The sequence below is a fragment of the Panthera tigris genome, chromosome D3 (genome assembly GCF_018350195.1).
Source record: "Panthera tigris isolate Pti1 chromosome D3, P.tigris_Pti1_mat1.1, whole genome shotgun sequence".
Classification (NCBI taxonomy): Eukaryota; Metazoa; Chordata; class Mammalia; order Carnivora; family Felidae; genus Panthera; species Panthera tigris.
Genome location: NC_056671.1, coordinates 40,380,884 through 40,403,012, shown reverse-complemented (window position 1 = coordinate 40,403,012; position 22,129 = coordinate 40,380,884). Strand labels below are relative to the sequence as shown.

Sequence of the window (22,129 nt, the reverse complement as noted above, 5' to 3'; positions counted from 1 at the left end):
GTAAACAGAATAAAGGAAATGAAAAAGACAAAAGCAAAAATCAATCAAATAGAAAACAGAAAAATAATAGAGAAATATCAGTAAAGTCAAAGCTTTTTTCTTTTAAAAATTGATAAAATTAATAATCTTCTAGCCAGACTGATGAGGAAAAAAAAGAAAAGACACACATTACCAATATCAGAAAGGAGAGAGGTGTCATCACTACAGATTCTATAGCTATTAAAATTATGTTAAATGAATATCATGAACAACTTTATACCAACAAATTGGATAACGCAGATGAAGTAGACAAATTCCTTGAAAGACAACCTATCAAGGATCAAGTAAGAAGAAATCAATGACATAAATAGCCCTATATCTATTAAAGAAATTGAATTTGTAGTTAAAAATTTTTTGCACAAAGCAAACTCCACATCCAGGCAGTTTCACTGGTTAACTCAGTTAAATATCTAATTAAAAAAATTATAACAATTTTACACAAACATTTTTAGAAAATTGAGGAGGAAAAAACACCAACGACAGCAAAGACAATACAAGAAAACTACAGAACAATTATTCTAACACCAAAGACAGCAAAGGCAATACAAGAAAACTACAGAACAATATTTCTCATGAATACAGATGCAAATATTCTTAACCAAATATTAGCAAATTAAATCCAATGACATATAAAAAGGATTATACATGATGACAAATTGGGGTTATCCCAGAATGTAAAGTTGGGTTAACATTAAAAAATCAGTCAAAAACAACTGAATAGCCACATGCAAAATAATGAAATTGGATCCTTACCTCACACCACATAGAAAAGTTTGCTCAAAATAGGTCAAAAGCCTGAATTTAAAAGTTAAAACTCTGAAATTCTTTGAGGAAAACATAGGGGCAAGTCTTCATTATTTTGGATTTGGCAATTGTTTCTTAAATATGACATTGAAAACACAAGTGATGAGAAAAATTGGACATCATCGAAACTAAAAACTTTTGTGCATTCAAAGGCACTATCAACAGAGTAAAAAGACAACCCAAAGAGGGAGAGAAGATATTTGTAAGTCATATATCTGATGAGGGTCTGGTATCCAGAATATATAAGGAACTCTTACACTACTTAACAATAAAAACAAGTAACCTAATTTTTTTAAGATTTAAAAAAAATTTTTTTTAATGTTTATTTTGAGAGAGAGAGAGAGAGCATCAATGCAGGAGGGGCAGAGAGAGAGACACACACAGAATCTGAAGCAGGCTCCAGGATCTGAGCTGTCAGCACAGAGACTGATGCGGGGTTTGAACTCGTGAATCAGGAGATCATGAATGACCTGAGCCAAAGTTGGACGCTTAAGCATCTGAGCCGCCCAGGTGCCCCAAACAACCTAATTTTAAAACGGGCAAAAGCTGGGCACCTGGGTGACTCGGTCAGTTAAGTGACTGACTACAGCTCAGGCCATGATCTCAGCAGTTTGTGGGTTTGAGCCCACAGCGGGCTCTGTGCTGACAGCTTGGAGCCTGCTTCAGATTCTGTGTCTCCCTTTCTCTCTACCCCTTCCCCACTTGTGTCCTCTCTCTCTCTCTTTCTCTCTGTCTTTTTTTCTCTCTCTCTCTCTCTCTCTCTTTCAAAAATAAACATTAAAAAATGTTTTTAAATAAAAAAATGGGAAAAGGACTTAAATAGATATATCTCCAAAGAGATAAACAAATGTCCAGTGAACACATGAAAAGATAATCAACATCAGTAGTCATTAAGAAAATGCAAATTTAAGCCGCAATGAGATACCACTTCATATCTACTAGGATAGTCATAATTTTTAAAAATGGAAAATAACAGGTGTTGGCAACAAAAAAAAATGGAGAAATTGGAACACTCATACACTCTTGGTGGGAATGTAAAATGGTGTAGTTGCTGTGGAATATAATTTGGTGCTTCCTCAAAAAGGAATCCTAAACATAGAATTAGCATATGACCCAGCAATTGTACTCCTAGGTAAATACCAAAAAGAATTAAAGACAGATGTTCAAACAGAAACTTGTACACGAATGTTTGTGGTAGCTGTATTCATAATAGCCAAAAGATAAAACATCCCGAATGTCCATGAATGGATGAATGAATAAATAATGTAGTATAACCATATTATGGTTATTCAGCCATAAAAGGGAATGAACTACTGTTTCAGGCTACAACATGGGTGAACCTCAAACCTGAAACAAAAGGCCACATACTGTATGATTCCATTTATAAGAAATATCCAGAATATGGGGTGCCTGGTTGGCTCAGTCAGTTAAGTTTCTGACTCTTGGTTTTGGCTCAGGTCATGATCTCACATTTTCTGAGTTCCAGCCATGCATTGGACTCTGTGCTGACAGTGTGGAGCCTGCTTGGGATTCTCTCTCTCTCCCTCTCCCTCTGTCTCTCTCGTCTCCCTCCCTCTCTCTTTGCCCCTCCCCTGCTCACACACATACTTTTTCTCCCAAAATAAATAAACTTTAAGAAAAAAAAAATATCCAGAATAGGCAAATCCATAAAGACAGAATACAGATTAGCAGTTTCAAAAGGCTCAAAGGGTGAATAGGCAGCGACTATTTAATGGTTATAGGATTTTTGTTCAAAGTGATGAAAATATTTTGGAACTAGATAGTGGCAATGGTTGTGCAATACTGTGAATGTACTTAATGCCACTGAATTGTACAGCAAAAATGGTCAAGGTGGTAATTAAAAAAAAGGTTTTTAAGTTTATTCATTTATTTTTAGAGAGAGAGAGAGGAAGAGAGAGCATGATTGGGGAGGGGCAGAGAGAGAGGGAGAATGAAAGAATCCCAAGCAGGCTCTGCATTGTCAGCACAGAGCCCAATGAGGGGGGGGTCTCAAACTCACAAACTGTGAAGTCATGACCTGAGCCGAAATCAAGAGTTGGATGATCAACTGACTGAGCCAGGCAGACACCCTGGTCAATTTTATTTTATATGTATTTTAACATAATTAAAACAAAAATCAATCAGTGCAGTTCATTATATTAAATAGTTTAAATGAAAAACCTTGTGATATCTTTTTTTTATTTAAAAAAAATTTTTTTTAACGTTTATTTATTTTTGAGACAGAGAGAGAGAGAGAGAGAGCATGAACGGGGGAGGGGCAGAGAGAGAGAGGGAGACACAGAATCTGAAACAGGCTCCAGGCTCCGAGCTGTCAGCACAGAGCCTGACGCAGGGCTCAAACTCACGGACCGTGAGATCATGACCTGAGCTGAAGCTGGACGCTCAACCGACTGAGCCACCCAGGCGCCCCAGATATCTCTTTAGATAAAAAAAAAAAAAAAGCATTTGACAAAATCCAATATCCATTTCTGATTACAATTCTCAACACACTAGAAATAGACAGAAACTTCCTCAATTCAGTAAAAGGCATTTACCAAAAACCTAAAGCTCACATAATATTTAATGGTGAAAGACTGCATATTTTTACGGGAGATCAGGAAGAAGGCAAGGGTGTCCACACTGCATCTAGATGAAAAGAAGAAATAAATCTGTCCTTTTTTTTTGTAGATAACACAATAGTCTAGAAAATCGTATATAGACTCTACAAAAGTCACTAAAACTAATAGGCGAGTTTAGTGACATTACAGGATAGAAGATCAACACACAAAAATCAATGGTATTTGTCTGACCTAACAAAAGACAGGTGGTAAGTGAAGTAAGAATAAATATCCTTTATAATATCAGGAAAAAAATATCTATGGACAAATCTGACAAAGTATGTGCAAGATGTTTACACTGTGAATTGCATAATATTGCTAAAGAAAAAAAGAGAGATGGTTAAGATGTCAAATCTCCAGTGATGAGAGTCAATGCAGTCTCAATCAAAATCCAGTAGGTCTAACAGAAATGGACAAACTCTTTCTAAAACTTATTATGGAAAGGCAAAGGACCAGGGCACCTGGGTGGCTTAGTTGGTTAAGTGCCAGACTCTTGATTTCAGCTCAGGTCATGATCTCATGGTTCGTGAGTTCAAGCCCCTCATTGGGCTCTACATTGACAGTGAGGAACCTACTTGAGATTCTCTCTCTCCCTCACTCTCTGCCCCTCCCCCACTTGTGCTCGTGCTCCCTCTCTCAAAATAAATAAATAAACAAACTTAAAAAAAAAAAGGCAAAGGACCTAGAGTGGCAAAAAGAAAAAAAAACTTTGAAAAAAGGAAGTTGGAGGACATATACTAACTGCAAAACTTACTATAAAGCTACTACAATAGTTAAAACAGTGTGGTATTGGCATGAAGATAGGCAATTAGATCAATGGAACAGCACAGAGAATGCAAAAATAGATCCATACACATATATCAATAAATATTTTCAAAGGATATCTTATTTAAATAAAATTCTAGAAAATGCCAACAAGTGGGAACAAGTGAGGCAAGGGGTAGGGGCGGAGAGGTGGGTGGGCAGGAGGGGCTGACTATAAAGGGGTAAGTGGAGACTTTTGGAGGTGATGGATGTGTTCTCTATTTTGATGGTGGTGATAGTTCCATTATGTATACATTTATGATAAATATATGCAAAAATTGAACAAATTATACACTTCATACGTACAGTTAATTGTATGTCCATTTCAATAAAGCCACTAAAACAATGATGGGATTTGAAGAGGTCAGATATTTGCACCCTCAAGTGCCTACCTCTGAGTTAAAGTGGTGCAGATTTTTTCAGGAGCTATTTGCAAATGGGCATCAAGAACATTAAAAAAATGTTTGAAATCTTTAGACCCAGAAATTTGAAATTAGACCCAGAAATGGAATAATCTGAAGTAGCAAAAATACTTGTTGCACAAAGGTAATCATCATAGTACTATACATTACTATTTTGGTCAGTCACTTTTGATTTTTATCAAAGTGATACCTGCACACAGTTTTAAAATATCAAGTAGTTCTGCAAGGCTGGCTAGGAAAAATGGGAATCCCTGGTCCAGTGATGCAATAATTTTCTGTTCCACAGGCAGCTACTTTTAAATACTACCTCTAAATAACAAATATTGTTATTTGTTTATTATTTAGTTTTTGTCTTTAGGAAAGGTGAACCTTTAGATTTTTCCCACCTCATCCTCATTCCCTCTTCCTCCTCATTCTCTCTCTGTCTCTGTCTCCATCCCTGTCTCTGTTTCTGTCATTCCCTCTTCCTCCTCATTCTCTCTCTGTCTCTGTCTCCATCCCTGTCTCTGTTTCTGTCTGTCTGTCTGTCTGTCTCTCTCTCTCTCCCACACACACACACACACACACACACACACACACACACACACACTTCTGGTCTGTGTCATTATTTTTTCCATTCTCCTGTTATAGTTACATTGTAAATTTGATTAAATTTTCAGAACTTGCTTTTTGTGACTACATTATTATGACCAGGAAATAACATTCACAGCTGATTGTGTGTTATGGCCTCAGTTGTGCACTTCTCCCCCAGCAAATTCCTGTATGACAGTCCTAACCCTCAGTACCTCAGAATGTGACTGGTTTCGGAGGCAGGGTCTTTAAAGAGTTAATTAAAGTAAAATGAAGTCATATGAGTGGGCCCTAATCCAATGTGATTGATATCTTTAAAAGAAGAGGGACACAGACAGACACAGAGGGAAAAACATCTGAAGACACGGGGGGAAGACAGCCATCCACAAACCAAGGGCCACAGAAGAAACCCTATCAACCCTATCAACACCTTGATCTTGGACTTGTAGCTTTTGAAACTGTGAGGAAATAAATTTCTGCTGTTTAAGCCACCCTGTCTGTGGTGCTTCGCTCTAGCAGCCCTAACAAATCACTATGCCATATTATATTCTCCTTCCTGCACATTTTTTTTTCCTTTTTAAAAGTTTGCTTAATTTTTATGTACCTAGCACTTACTCAATCCTCAAAATACCCTCAGATGTGTAGTTTCCTCTGCATGCATTGGAACAAACACATCAGGTATTCTACAAGTCTTCTTGAATTCATCTTTCACAGAGCTTCTGACCTGCTCCATCAGGCCCAGTCACTCCCTAGACCTGCTGCATAACTGTTACTGTTGTCTGGAGACTTCTCTTCTCCATCATCCTGAGGCCTCCGTTTCCCCCCTTTCTTGGGTTGAATTACTCTACTCGTTTCCTTGATTACTTCTTTGCTTTTCCTCTTTTGTGCTTTTGTCTGGAAATCTCTTCAATTTCTCTTCCAACTCTGCTCTGGGGATTTCCAGTTGTGCTATTAAATTTTTAATTTCTAAGAGCACTTTTCTTTGTCTTCCCACCTCACCGCCCCTTTCCCCCGCCTGCCTCGTAGCCCAGGAGGGTAAGATGCTCTGTCAGAGACCATGTCAATATTCACTTCTGTCATGAAGTATTCCTTGCCCACCTTTCCCTTCTTTTCTCTCAGGAATAACTTTTTAATTTTCTGAATGTTCCTTAAAACTTTTGGTTCTTTTTTTATGACTCTTCTCTGCTCTGAGTTTGCTGATTGTTAGCCAGTCTGCTCATGCTTGAAAGGCACAGTAAAAGCCTCCTGAGAAGTCTGTGCTTTAGGGAGGGACATATCCACTGGGACCCTCAGTGTAGGGTGATCTCAGTGGGCTCTCACCTTGCAAAATCCCTGATGTCAATGTGTCTTTGGGTCCTTGGGCTTGGACTGTCCCGTTTCCCCACGATAGATTATTCCATAGTTCTGCTTTGAAGGAATCAGACTGGCCGCCAGGATTCTGGGAGCAGTGTGAACATAAGGTTTACGGCAGGGTGCCTCAGCATTGTTTATAAATTTTCACTTATCTCCCGATTTTCAGGATAGTAACGGTACCCTCAACTGTGCTGCTGTCCTCCAGACCTGAGACTCTTTGTTTCAGCCTCTGAAGAAGAGAAACCTCCAGTCTTTTGCCAGAAAGTCTTTTGCCAGAAAGGCTGTCACCCTGACTCTGTGGGTACAGTTTTTGGCTCCTTCATCCCTACTTTTCTGAGCGCCAGTGCTGTTAGGCCCTGTGCCTTTTGTGGGTTCTGAAATGCTAAGTTGAATTGTATCTTGGGTGTCTGTGTCACTGGCTTCAGATTCTGCTCTCCCTGGGCAGCTGAAGTCAGTTATCACCTCTCTGTCTGCCTCCCAGCTTCCAAAATATCGCTGTTCTTTTCTCTTTCCTCGTTCTCTTTATCCTTTGGGCAGTTTATGCCCAAACAAGCAAAACATCCTTAAACTGCCATTTAGTTTCAGAAGGGCTCAAAGATGATGTGTGTATTTTTTCCACTATCTTTAACCAGAAGTCAATCTAGAAATAATGTAGATATTCACCAGTGCGAGAGAGGGGAAGCAAATTATGATTCATACTTATTCTTGAATAGTGTGTAACCAAAAGAAATATTTGTTGTGAATTGTTAATGAGAAAGCTTTTGTTATAACATTAATTCATTTTATTTTATTTTTAAGTTTATTATTTTTTTTAGTAATCTCTACATCCAACGTAGGGCTTGAACTCATGACCCTGAAATCAAGAATCCATGCTCTTCTGACTGAGCCAGTCAGCCACTCCTAGTTGATTTTAAAATATCACTAAATTTTATTTTATTTTTAAGTTTTTTTTATTTAAGTAATCTCTACACCCAACATTGGGCTCAAACTCATGACTCTGAGATCAAGAGTCCCGCGTGCTCTTCCGACTGAGCCAGCCAGGAGCCCCAAAATATTACTAAATTTTATGCATAGAATGATTTTAATAACTTTCAAAATGTTCGTGTAAAAAGTATGGGTAAAAAATACATCCCTTTATTCATGGTTAATGAATAAAATTATGGGGAACTTCATTTCTGTAATGTATACATTTTCATAATGTATAAATAGTATCTTATCATTAGACTCAATAACGCACAATTATTATAGAAAAGATAGATAAGGCTTAACACACACACACACACAGACACAGATACACACACAGTTTTTTCAACGTTCCAAGGCCTGTCAGAGAGGTATAAACTGTCAGCGTGTTGCTCTGTTTCTTCCTCCAGGTGAATTTACATACCGCTTTTAAAATGAAAATAAATATATTCTTCTTTTTTTGTGTGTCCGCCGTGACAGTGTTAAAAGTCACTAGCGGGGTAAGAAAGTCTTAGGCGAAAGAAGAAAGGAAGTATTGTATGAACCACGGTTAATACACAATTGTTCCTTGGAAGGAAAAGGGAGATCCCTGGGAGCCTCTTCTCTTTTCCACCTTAGTAAATAGGAAGGATTAGTTTACTGGATGTGCTAATTATCAGCTTGAAAGACAGGAAGACTTCATGCAAATTCCTGGGGAGCAGTCAAAAGGATGGGAGAGAATGGGAACAGGATGCTAGGAGACACTGGGATCCAGAGCAGCGGGTGGAATGGAGGTGTTGGGAGGATTTGCTGGCTTTGCTTGGGATCGGTCCTGCGTGTCAACAACTACTGTATGCGGTGTGGATCCCATCGGACGGTGTCGCTGGCCCGCCCGGGGAAACGGGAATTGGAGAGAGACAGCTAATGTTTGACCGAGATGAGAAATTGCTTCGTTGGCTTAAGGGAAGCAATCTTGTTTCAAAACCACATGCATTCGTTATCCCTGGCTGGGCGCTGCCACAGCATTTAAACCAGTGACCTTTAGACGGCATTCCTCAACGCACGGTCCCCACCATGAGGTAGCCCTGGAGAGTGGATGTGGCACATCTACTGTGGATGGCATTCTGAGGATGTCTTGGCTGTCTGCAAATACACCGGCAAGACATCGAGGTTCCTCTTTTCGGAGCAGAGACGTTACTTAGCGCATTTTACTCTTTACTAATGAGTTACTAACTTACTCCTTTTGTTTGAATGTGCAGCAGTGAAGAACACCTGGATTGAAAAGTCTAACCTTCAGAGACCAATCAGGCGGATTTTGCTTTGTTAGTTTTGGTTCCTAAATTGTGATGGATTCAAAAGGTGATAATGAGTTGCTTGGCCTCTTACAAAGCCTTTTAATCTTCCTCTCTTTGTACGATCTCTTTCTTTTTCTGGCTCTATTTTCTTTCTCTAGCTTTTTTGTTAGGTTACTGTTGTTTATCAGTCTGTCTATTTGGGGAAGGAAGAGATGGATTGTATTGGCCTTTCGACGGGAAAACAACAGTCTCATCCTTATCACTAGATAATTGAAAAAAATTCCCTTACTTGTCACTAGGTAATCTCTAATGCCCAATTTTGCTTTTTTAAGATCCTATCTAAATGAATTCTACCGGCAAAATTGCAAAAAAGGAATCCTAATTAGAGACAGAATTTATAAGTAATCCCTGTTTGACAATGGATTTCTTTTAGAGAGGTTGAAAACAATCATTAACATCAATTTAAATGCTTATTTACTTTACAGTGGTTAACTATAAAGTGACCTTTGAAGAAGGGTATATTTTGAAAAATTAAGCAGGAAGGTTGGGGCTGCCAGACCTTTTGGGGATGAATTTGAAATAAACCACTCAGTGTACTGAGACTGACCATCCTACAAACTTCGGTAACTCATTAAATATTCAACTTTTTCAAAACATGATGAAAGCGGCTCATTTGAAATTTTTGGGTTGCTGTTAGGTATGTTCAAATAATATAGTATTTAGCATTACTGTAGATGGGCAAGTGTTAGGGTGTTTATTTGATAAAACAGAATAGTTGGCTGCAGGAGAAATGTTTCAAGTAAAATTTTAAAATTGAGACGATTTTCTCTTATTTTTTAAGGAAAGGTGGTAAAATTGTTTTCTTGAGACTTCAGTCTTCAGAGAGATTCTACCTGGGTACATAATAGAATAGGAAACACTTATATGGTACTTCCTATGTGTCAGGTATTTTTCTAAAAGTTTTATACGTATTAAACCACATACCCCAGGAAAACCCTCCGAGGTTAACACTATTGTCTACCACTCCTTTGTTCTTAATTAATAAGCTTTGTTTTTTAGAGCAGTTTTAGATTCACAGCAAAACGGAACAGAATGTACAATGATTTCTTATATACCCTCTGCCCCTTCCCCCACCCCCAGACTCCCCCCCACCCTTTGTCAACATCCCCTGCCAGAGTGGTATGTTTGTTATAGTGGCGAACCTATGTTGACACATCAGTACCACCCCAAATTCATAGTTGAGTTGAGAATTCATTCTTGGTGTGGTACATTCTTTGGGTTTCGACAGATGTATAATGACATGTATCCACCATTGTAGTTCCGCTGGCCTAAAAATCCTCTGTGCTCTGCCTATTCATCCCTCCCTCTCTCTTAATCATTGTTACTATCTCAGTAATTTTGCCCTTTCCAGAATGTCTTGTAGTTGGAATCATACAACTGTCTTTAAAAAACAAAACAAAACAAAACTTTTTTAACGTTTATTTATTTTTGAGACACAGAGAGAGAGAGTGTGAGTGGGGAAGGGACAGAGAAAGAGGGAGACACAGAATCTGAATCAAGCTCCAGGCTCTGAGCTGTCAGCATAGAGCCTGACACAGGGCTCGAACTCATGGACTGTGAGATCATGACCTGAGCCGAAGTCGCACTCTTAACTGACCGAGCCACCCAGGCCCCCCAGCTCATTTCTTTTTTAATGCCGAATAAAATTCCATTGTCTGGTTGTACTACAGTCTATTTACTCATTCACTTATTAAAGGACGTCTTGGTTGCTTCCAAATTTTGCAATTTTGAATAAAGCTGCTATCACTATAGTGAGGGTTTTGTGTGAACATAAGTTTTCAACTCCTTTGGGTAAATACCAAGGGATTGTGGGATTGTATGGTAAGAGTATGTTTAGTTTTATAAGAAACTGCCAAACTATTTTCCAAAGTGGTTCTATCATTTTGCATTCCCACCAGCAATGAATGAGACTTAATGTTCCCTTACCAACATTTGGTGTTACCAGTGTTTGGGATTTTGGCCATTTTGATACATGAGTAGTGGTATTTCATTGTTGTTTTAATTTTCAGTTCCCTAATGACATATGATGTTGAGCATCTTTTTATATGCTTGCCGCTTATGTGTCTTCTTTGGGGAGGTGCCTGTTAAGGTCATCTGCCCATTTGAAAAAAACTTTTTTTTATATTTACTTATTTTTGAGAAAGAGATAGAGCACGAGCTGGGGAGGGACAGAGAGAAGGAGAGAGAGAATCCCAAGCAGGCTCTGCACCACCAGCCCAGAGCCAGACATGGGGCTCCATCTCACTAACTGTGAGATCACGACTCAAGCTGAAATCAGGAGTTAGATGCTTAACTGACTGAACCACCCCAGTGCCCTGGTCTTTTGCCCATTTTTTAAATCAGGTTGTTTGTCTTATTATTGAGTTTTAAGGGTTCTTTGTATATTTTGGATAACAGCTTTCTATTAGATGTGTCTTTTGCAAATATTTTCTCCCAGTTTGTGGCTTGTCTTCTCATTCTCTCAATAGTGTGTGTCAAAGAGCAGAAGCTTCAAATTTGAATGAAGTCTAGAGTTTGTCAATTACTTTTTTTCATGGATTATGTCTATATTTTGTATGTTAAACATATTATATACTGTATTCTTACAATAAAGTAAGCTAGAGCGGTGACTGAGTGGTTCAGTCAGTTAAATGTACGACTCTTGATTTTGGCTCAGGTCTTGATCTCACAGTTTGTGAGTTTGAGCCCCAGATGATTCTCTCTCTCTGCCCCTCCTGTGCTCTCTCTCTCTCAAAATAAGTAAAATAAACCTAAAAAAAAAAAAAAAAAAAAAGAGTTGTGTGCTCCCAACTGAGCCAGCCAGGCCCTCCCAAAGAACTTTTTAACTTTCCTCACAAGGCTGGTCTACTGACAACAAATTTTTTCAACTTTTGTCTGAGAAAGCCTTTATTTCTCCTTCACTTTTGAAGGATAATTTTGCAGAGTACAGAATTCTAGGCTGATGGGTTTGTTTTTTTTTTCCTTCAAATATTTGATATTCCACTCCATTCTCTTCTTACTTGAATGGTTTCTGAGGAAAAGTTGCATGTCATTTTTATCTTTGCACCCCAATAGGAAAGGTGGTGATTTTTTGTTTGTTTGTTTGTTTTGTTTTTTGTTTTTGTTTCTTTTTGCTTCTTTCAGGACTTTTTCTTCTTTGAATATGATATCTCTAGGTGTAGTGTATTGGGCATGTATCCTACTTGGGCTTTTCTGAGACCTGGATCTAGGTTGGATGTCTGACATTAATTTGGGGAAATTCTCAGTTACTGTTTGTTTAAATGTTGCTTCTTTTCCTTTCTTTCTTTTCCTTCTGGTATTCCCATCATGCATATGTTACCTCTTCTATAATTGTCTCATAGGTTTTAGAAATCCTAATTTGTTTTTGTTTTTTGTGTTATTTTTTTCCAGTTTGCCTCTTTTTGCTTTTCAGTTTGGAAGTTTCTCTTATTATACCCTCAAGCTCAGAGACTCTGCTCAGCTGTGTCTAGTCTATTAATGAGTCCATTAAAGGCAGTCTTCCTATTACAGTACTTTTAGTCTCTAGCAAATCTTTTTTATTCTTCCTTAGATTTTCCATCTCTTCACTTACATTATCCATCTGTTCTTACATGCTGTCTACTTTTTCCATTAAACGACTTAGCATGTTAATCATAGTTTTAAAAAATTCCTGATCTGATCATTTCAATATATCTGCTGTATTCTGACTCTGGTTCTGATGCTTGTTCAGTCACTCCAAACTGTGGTTGTCACTTTTTAGTATGCCTTGGAAATTATTGTTGAAAAGTAGGCATGGTGTCCGGGGTAAAAGGAACTGTGGTGAATAGCCCTTTAGCAGTGTGATGGTAAGGGGTGGGGGAGGGGAAGCATTCTGACTGACTAGGTCTCAGTCTTTTGGTAAGCCTGCCCCCCTGGGCTGTGAACTTCAACAGTACTTTTCTCCAGTTTCTCTCCACCTTATGTAAGGGAGAAGGGCTAGAGGAGTTGGGTCCTTCCCTTCCCCCAGGTGGGTTAGACTCTGCTAAGACTTCAGCAGGTTAGGCTCTGGTGAAATAGTTTCTCCTGAGGGCAGATCTCGTTAAGAATAGAATGCTCCGGCATCTTCAAAATGGCTTCTGTTCTTTCTGCTAGAGGAAGCCCCAGGTGATTTTTCTTTGATATTCACTGTGACAACTTGGTAGAGCTCTTGGAGGTAACTTACAAAACTGTGGAGTACCCCCCTTTGCCCCCCATTACTTGTCCCCCTGAAATATTTCACTCCAGACGTGTCCTCACTGAGCCTCTGGCAATTTGTCAATACATTTTAGGTGTTCCTACGCTGGCACTGCTTCCCAAGAGGTTTGAGCTTGTGGGTTTCTACTTCAGTATTTTCTATATCTGTATGTCTATGTCTCCAATTTGAGGGGCAGTGGTTTGGTCTGTGACCTCGCTTCTCTGACTGATTTAAAAAGAACTGTGGCTTTTTCAGTTTGTTCGGCTTTTTACTTTTTAGGACAGAGAGATAACTTGTAAATTCCTTGCATGCTGGGCCAGAAACCACGTATAAGGAAACCAAGGCACAAAGCTATTTATTAATTTGATTAAGGCCCCCAGTTGGTATGTGGTACAGCCAGGATTTGAATCTAGGTAATCTGGCTCAAGAGTCTGTGCTCTTAACCACCATACCATTGAGGAAAACAAGCAAGTTGGGCAAGTGGGGAAAGGATGAATATGTTTTCTTACCATGAGATTGATTGTTCATGTCTCTTAAGCTACATTTTCAAAAAATCTTCCTTAAAGGAAACAAGTGTCAGAGGGTTGACTTGTAGTAGATACAATCAGTAAATATTTTAGAGTGAAAACAAAAAAATCACTGCTAAACTGACCACCTTTGCAGATTACGGTTCAGTCTGCGTCCATCTTTAGGGACAATACACAAATATTACGTGTTTAACTTTTTCGCTTAGCATTATATCATGGGGATTTCCCCATATTTCGGTATCTTTTTTACAAAGTACATTTAATAGCTGTATGTTCTACGTTGGTGATGTACTAAAACTTACAAAAATAATATTCTCTTATTGTATGGCATTTGGTAATTATGGTTTTTCTCTTACAATGGTAGATAATGTTCAGCAATTGTTTCCCTTCCTTTGAGTAATTTCACTCAAGATAGCTCCATGAATGTGTTTATTGGGTCAATGGGTACAGATACGTGTATAACTATTGCTGACTTTTGTCGTATTGGTTTCTAGAATGGTTGTATCAACTTTCTGGGCTTCCAAAATGGTATAATGATATAAAATGTTATATATACATATGTTGAAAACCTCTTACATGCAAGTGCAGTGTCAATACAAGAAGGCTCTAAAATGGCACCACTTCCATAAACGGATGCATGACCTTTTTCCAGATACTCAGTTTATATTGCATCTAGCCTGGCATGTAGGAGGCATTTCACAGATAGTTATTGGATGGATAGATGGATAGGATGGATGGATGGATGGATGGATGGAGGACATCCAACTGATTCCTTCCAATCAACATACAGAAAGTTAGTGGCAAAATTGAGATGATACTCTGATTTGTAAAATAGAGCTCTTTCTCCTGCTATCCCTGTGGTTTTACTGCATTCACCAATATATTTTGTATGCTCAGTATGTGCAAAATGCTGTTCTAGAAGCTGGGGTCCTAGTATCAATAAAACATAGCTCCACCCATCGCTTACCTCACAGTTTGATCGAGAAACTCACAGACTTCTCTGGATCAAATTCTCATTCATAAAATTAATGTAGTGACCTCAGAAGTCCCTTCTAGTTTCTGAAACTCTAAATTTCCCAATTCTAGATATTAAGACTCTAGAGTAAGATTATTTCAAAGAATAATCTAAAAGAACTGGTGGTTCAAGATAATGATAGGTCTTCTCTATTTTCTCTTTCCTTCCTCCTTTCCTAACCTCCCGCCTTCTTGCCTTCCTTCCAACCTTTCTTTTTCATCATGCAATGCATACTAAACAGCAGATAAAATTCAATGTTAGGAATAAGATAAGTCCTCTTCTCTTAAAAAGTCTACAGTCCAAAGTGGGAAGGTTTTTTGAAGAAGAATAGTTTAGCAACACAACAGTACTACACACAGTGTTCATGTGTATGCGAATGTGATGTGCTTACTCTAATATTCTACCTAAAACTTAAATTGAGTGGTCTCCAGTATTAAAGCAGAGGAGGGAATCTGCTAAATGCTTCCAAAAGTTCATGGAAAATACCATTGAGTCTTGAAGGTTTATCTTGGGGGAAAATACTGGTACCGTACTTGCCAATATCAAGACGAAAGAGAACAAAGGCAAATGGACTCACCACTTCTCTTCTTCTACTTGCACTCCTACGGACTGGAACTTACTGGGTGCTTTATTCTCCCCTGTTTTGTCAGGCTCTTCAGCATCATCCACCTGAAGAAATAATCAAATAAGTAGAGGTGCCCCATTTTAGTCATCTTGCTTGAGAAACAAATGTCACATTTTGTCAGAAACATCAGTACTGCTGGAATGTTTTGTGACTTGTAGCCTTTTTATTCAACATTTATATGTTTGATGAGGGCCATCACTACGCTGTTGGCATGTGCTTTGACTCTGCTGATCTTAGTAAAATGAAATTTTGTGTACTCCCCAGATAAATGTCTATGATGGCTCCTAAGATTTGTAAGTGGTGCTTACCTGTGAACACTGCACTAGAAAGGAATACTTACTTCCTAGAAGCGTGTTCTTGGAAGTTTTGAATTTGCAGATAACAAGATACAAAAGAAGAAAGAAATTTCATTTATTATAGTTAGAATTGTTGATATTGAGAGCTTTAGGTATCAACTTTTTAAGATAAACTGTATAGTATCTTCATTTTTTCCCCCTTAAACTAAGAAATTGACTTTCAATATCAAGCCATGATTCCTAAATAGCTATGTATAGACTACAGCTCACATAGAAAATGTATCTTTATTTATTTATTTATTTATTTATTTATTTATTTATTTATATGTTTATTTATTTATTTTGACAGAGAGAGAAAGAGAGCATGCTTGAATAAGGGAGGAGAAGAGAGAGAGAGAGAGAGAGAGAGAGAGAGAGAGAGAATCCCAAGCAGGATCCGCCCTGTCGGCACAGAGCCAGATGCAGGGCTGGATCTCATGAACCTTGAGACCATGACTGAAATCAGGAAACCTTAGCTGAAATCAAGACTTGGACACTTAACCAACTGAGCCACCCAGGTGTCTTGAAAATGTGTCTGTATTTAAATGAGAAGCTACATGACGAACCTAAATTTGAAATAAATGTTAGGACTATTCAGAGCAATTAGATTCTTTTCTTCTTTTTTTTCTGTGTATTTAATAGATTTCTTTTTCTAAATATAAAAGTAACTTAATGTAAGTTACATGAAATTAAAATATGTAAATATATAACGTAGAAAGGTAAAGCCCCCCAAGAATCACTTTCAAGCCTTTGAAGCATTTTTGTCCCTCTATTAATATGTGTACTATATATGTAATTGATTATTAATACTAAATATATACAGATGAAGTTACACTATATATATTGTTTCTGCAATTTGCTTTATTCCTTAATACTGCTATCCTTTGGGTATTAGATCACGGCAGTAGATACAGCTCTATCTCAAGCCTTTTGTTTGCTACATAAATATTCCCTTTAATGACTACATAAGCAACCTGGGCAACATGGGTAATTTTCTCCTTGTTGCTATTATCTAGTATTACAATTAATATTGCACATGTATCAGAACAATTAGAACAATTGTGCACATGTTTGGGAAAAATCCTTGGAAGTTGAAATGTTAAATAGAAAGGTGGGGAGCATGTTCAACAGTAAGGGATATTAATTGCCAAATTGCTTTTCAAAGCATTTATCATCTTGCCATAATTGGTGTATGGGAATATCCATTTTCCTATATATTCACTAACACTAAATATGGCAAACTTTAAAATTTTTGCTAATATCACAGGTGAAAAATATTTATTGGCCTCTTGTGCTTCTATCTGTAAATTGCTTATTCATATCCTTTGCTAGTTTTTGTGTCTTTATCCTACTGAGTTCTTTTTTATTTTCTTCAAAAGAATTTTTTTAAATGTTTATTTATTTTTGAGGGAGAGACACATACAAAGTGTGAGCAGAAGGGCAGAGAGACAGGGAGACAGAATCTGAAATGGGCTCCAGGTTCTGAGCTGTCAGCATGGAGCCCGACACGGGGCTTGAACCCACCAAGGGTGAGATCATGGCCTGAGCTGAAGTCTGACGCCGAACCCACTGAGCCACCCAGGGATCCCATTATTTTTAATTTTCTTATTTGTAGAGCCTGTATCTTATGACCCTTCATCACTCTTTCTTGGTTATATATACTTTAAATATTTTCTCCCAGTTTATCGTTTGTCTTTTATTTATTTATTTTTAAGATTTTATTTTTAGGTAATGTCTGTATCCAACATAAACCTGAACTCACAACCCAGAGATCAAGAGTCCCATGCTTTACCACTTAAGCCAGCCAGGTACCCCTATTATTTGTCTTTTAAACTTTGCTGTTAATTGTACAGAATCTTAAAATTACTATGTAGTGAGGGGTGACTGGGTGGCTCAGTTGGTTAAGTGTCCGACTTTGGTTCAGGTCAGGATCTCAGAATTTGTGAGTTCACTACTATGTAGTGAAAACTTTTATGGCTTGGAAAAGCCTTCTTTACCCCTGAGCATATTTTTTGTTTTTTAAATGTATTAAAAACATATTTTATTTATTTATTTTTAAGAGAGAGAGAGAGAGAGAGAAGGGGCAGAGAGAGGGAGAGAGAGAATCTCAAGCACAGTGCTGAGCCCCAATGCTGAGCCAAATTCATGAACCGTGAGATCATGACCTGACCCAAAATAAAGAGGTGGCCATTTAACTGACTGAGCCACCTAGGTGCCCCAAAGAGCACCCCTTTTTAAAATTTATTTATTTATTTTGAGAGAGAGAGAAAGAGAGAGAATGTATGCATGCATGCTCATGAGGGAGAGGCAGAGAGAGATGGTACCCTGAGTGTATTTTTTAAAGTTCTCTTGTATTTACTTTTATGCTTTCATTTTTCCTTTTCATAATTAGTTCTAAAATCCATTTTCCGGAAATGTCCATGTGTAAGAAACAAAGTAGAAATTAAACATTTTCCCCCTATATGGATCATCAAGTGATCTGGCTCCTTTTATTTACTAATTCATCTTTCTGATCTGAGATGCCAACTTTATGTTCTACCAAACTTCACCCATACGTTCACATGTATATAGCCCTGTTTTAGGTCAATTTTATAATAAATCTTGATATTTTCTATGGCATAACTCTTCCTGTAATTCTTTTTTTTAATGTAATTTAAAACAATTTCTAGGTTATTTTGGGGTATTAACTTCTAAATACATTTAACATCAAATTGTCAAATCCCTTCTCCCAGCTTCTACCCAGTGATAAAAATCACATTGGAGTTTCTTTAAATTTTTGTATACCTTTTTGTTTTGTTTTGTTTTTTTGGTATGCTTCCTGTCCAGCACAGAGCCCAACATGAGGCTTGAACTCATGACCTGAGATCAAGAGTTGGACACTTAACCAACTGAGCCACCCAGGTTCCCCTTTTTTGTATAACTTTTGGGAGAATTGCTGTCTTTACACTATGGGGTATTCTCATGCAGGAATATTGCATAGTTTTCCAATCATTCAGATCTCTTATGTATTATATAAGGGAAGGTTTTAGATTGTTTTCAGGTAAGTGTTATACATTCTTTGTGAAGCTCAATCCTGTTACAGTTTTTGGTACTAATGTGGATGGGCTCATTTTCTGTTTATCAGTGATATATAGAAAACTTACTGATTTCTCTGTATTTATATTGTATTCTTTCACTCTACTGAATTCTACTGATTTTTCCAGTGATTTCCATTAGATTTTCTAAGGGGACATGCGCATTAGCTGCAAATAAAAGCACTTTTACTCTTTCTTTGGAATGTTTACACCTCATTTCACATTCTTGCTTTGTGTATTGGCTAATAAAGGCAAATAGTGCTGAATAAATACATGAAAACAGGACTCTAGATCTAGTTTCTGAATCTAATTGAAATGTCTTTACCATTTCACCTTTATTTTTTTAATGTTTTAAAAATTTTTTTGTAATGTTTATTTATATTTGAGAGAGAGAGACAGAGCACGAGTGGGGGAGGTGCAGAGAGAGAGGGAGACACAGAATCTGAAGCAGGCTCCAGGCTCCATGCTGAAGTATAGAGCCTGACATGACGCTCAAACCCATGAACGGGAGATCATGATCTGAGCCAAAGTGGTATGCTTAACCAACTAAGCCATCCTGGCACCCCTATTTTTTTTTAATTTTTAAGTTTATGTATTTATTTTGAGAGAGAGAGAGAGAGAGCAAGCAGGGGAGGGGCAGAGAGAGAGAGGGGAAGGGAGAGAGAATCCCAAGCTGTGCGGGGCTGGCAGCACAGAGCCTGACTCTCACAAAACCACAAGATCATGACCTGAGCCAAACTGAGCCACCCAGGCACCCCCAGAATTATGTTTATTTGATAAAATATATCAAGAATCTTGATATTTTTTCTTGTATTATTAAATACTTTATTTTTTAAAAAGTATTTATTTTGAGATAGAGAGAGAGCGAGCATGGGGGAAGGGCAGAGAGGAAGGGAGAGAGATTGAGAATCCTAAGCAGGCCCAGTGCTGTCGGCACAAAGCCCCAGTCGGGGCTCAAAATCCCAAACTGTGAGATCATGACCTGAGCTGAAATCAAGACAGACACTTAGGGGGCGCCTGGGTGGCTCAGTCGGTTAAGCGGCTGACTTCGGCTCAGGTCATGATCTCGCGGTCCGTGAGTTCAAGCCCCGCGTCGGGCTCTGTGCTGACAGCTCAGAGCCTGGAGCCTGTTTCAGATTCTGTGTCTCCCTCTCTCTGACCCTCCCCCGTTCATGCTCTGTCTCTCTCTGTCTCAAAAATAAATAAACGTTTAAAAAAAAAAATTAAAAAAAAACAACAAAAAAAAAACCAGACACTTAACCTAGTGAGATGCCCTGGTGCCTCTATTATTAAATACTTTAAATGAAACAAGAATTATTTGCTTCTTGAAGGTTGGGAATTTTCTGTGAATTTATCCTGGTGTGTACCATTTCAGGGAAGTATATTTTTTACTTTATTTGGCAATGTATTCTATGGTTATTTGATTTCTTCTTGCTGGTTTTATACTTCCTCTTACATTAGTAATACTAATTTACATGTACGTCTATTTTATTTAGACCTTAAAATTTACCACCCTAAAATTGCCACAAGACTTTTTTTTAATGTTTATTTATTTTTGAGAGAGAGACAGAGAGAGAGAGAGCAAGTGAGGAAGGAGCAGAGAGAGAGGGAGACACAGAATCTGAAGCAGGCTTCAGGTTCTTCAGCACAGAGCCCAACATGGGGCTCAAACCCATAAACTGCGAGATTATGACCTGAGCTGAAGTCAGATACTTAACTGACTGAGCCACCCAGGTGCCCCACAAGAATTTTTTATAATTTTTTAAAAAGCTTTCTTTTCTTTAAAAAAAAAATTTGTTTTTAATGCTTATTTTTGAGAGAGAGACACACAGAGTGTGAGTGAGGGAGGGACAGAGAGAGAGGGAGACACAGAATCTGAAGCAGGTGCCAGGCTCCTAGCTGTCAGCACAAAGCTGGATGCAGGGCTTGAACCCATGAACCCCAACACTATGACCTGAGACAAAGTTGAACACTTAACCTACTGAGCCACCCAGACACCCCCATAAAAGCTTTCTCATTTCTGGGGCATCTGGATTCTCTCTCTCTCCCTGTCTCTCTGCCCCACCTCTGCTCATGGGTGTGCTCTTTCTGTCTCCCCAAAATAAATAAACATTATTTATTTATTTAAATTTTTTTGATTATTTATTTATTTTTGAGAGAGAGAAAGACAGCATGAGTAGGGGAGGGGTAGAGGGAAAGAGAGACCCAGAATCGGAAGCAGACTCCAGGCTCTGAGCTGTCAGCACAGAGCCCGACGTGGGGCTCAAACTCATGAACTGCAAGATCATGACCTGAGCAGTGAGTGGAAGTCTGGCACTTAACAGATTGAGCCACCCACGCGCCCCTAAATAAACAGTTTTTTTTAAATGGCTTTCTCATTTCTAATATTGTTGAATTTTGTTTTCCCTGTCAATCAGACTTATTTTTTTTTTTTCTAAAGAACTGATTTTGTATCAGTCTGACTTCAGCTGTTTTGCTGTTGCTCTGTTTTATCTTCCAATGCATTTATCTCTACTTTCGTCATTAATAATTCTTTCTAATTTATTGTTCTTTTCTAGTTTTGTGAATTGAATGTTTTGTTTATGTTGCAGTATTGCTTAACTATGAAAGAACTTAGGGCTATGGATTCTGAGATCATAGGTATGGTCACAACCCACAGTGATGATTTATAGGACTCTCATCATTTATTTCACAACAATCTTGAATTTCCTCCTTCACCCAAATGTTATTTAGAATATTTTTTAATAGTTTCAAGTGGTTAGCTTTTGTTATCTTAGTGTTAATTTCTAGTTTTAATACATAACAGTTGGGAACCATGACTGTAATATCTCTTCTATGTGGAATCCATTAAAATTATCTCTGGAATTTTGACTTGAGATACGTCTCCCTAAAAATCTCTTCCTGAATATGCATTCATTCTGATTTCAAGGACATCAAAATAAAGTTTACAAAGTCTGAATATACCGAGTACATTTAAAGAAAAAACTATTCATGACATTGTTAAAGAATGGCAAGGTACACTTTCTTCAGGGGGACTATTGTGATCGGCCGAGGGACCGCAGCAGGATTTGAAGTGTGGGAGAGAGATAGAGCTTAACTCCAAATGCAACACGAAAAAGTGGGAATCTATAGCCAAGAAGCAGGGTCGGGGGTTGTCAGTGGTGGAAAATTACAGAGAGAAAACCTCAGGGATGAGAGAAAGCCTCACAGGGACCTTGATAAAGGCAGGCCGGGTTGATCAGACATCGCTGGGGGATGACAGAGGATGAAGAACATGATCAGATATCCAGGGGATTCTGGCTAAACCGATTTAGCAGGATTCTCACTGAAATGGGGTGAGAAGATGCAAAGATGGACACAGAAGTACAAAAGTCGAGGCCTCGTCAGGAGAATTCAGAGCAGCCTGACCACAGTCTGGCCAAGGACAGACTCATTAGCCATACTATCTGCACAG

General features: G+C 38.2%; 1 protein-coding gene across 1 annotated transcript in view; it reads right to left on the bottom strand.

Moving 5' to 3' along the window:
- The window catches only part of DLGAP1 (DLG associated protein 1), an 888,408-nt gene that overhangs the window by 36,817 nt on the left and 829,462 nt on the right, over positions 1-22,129 (bottom strand). The window contains exon 9 of the mRNA XM_042963009.1: positions 15,219-15,310. Coding sequence (XP_042818943.1) covers positions 15,219-15,310 — 92 coding nt within the window. The remainder of the gene's footprint in view (positions 1-15,218; positions 15,311-22,129) is intronic.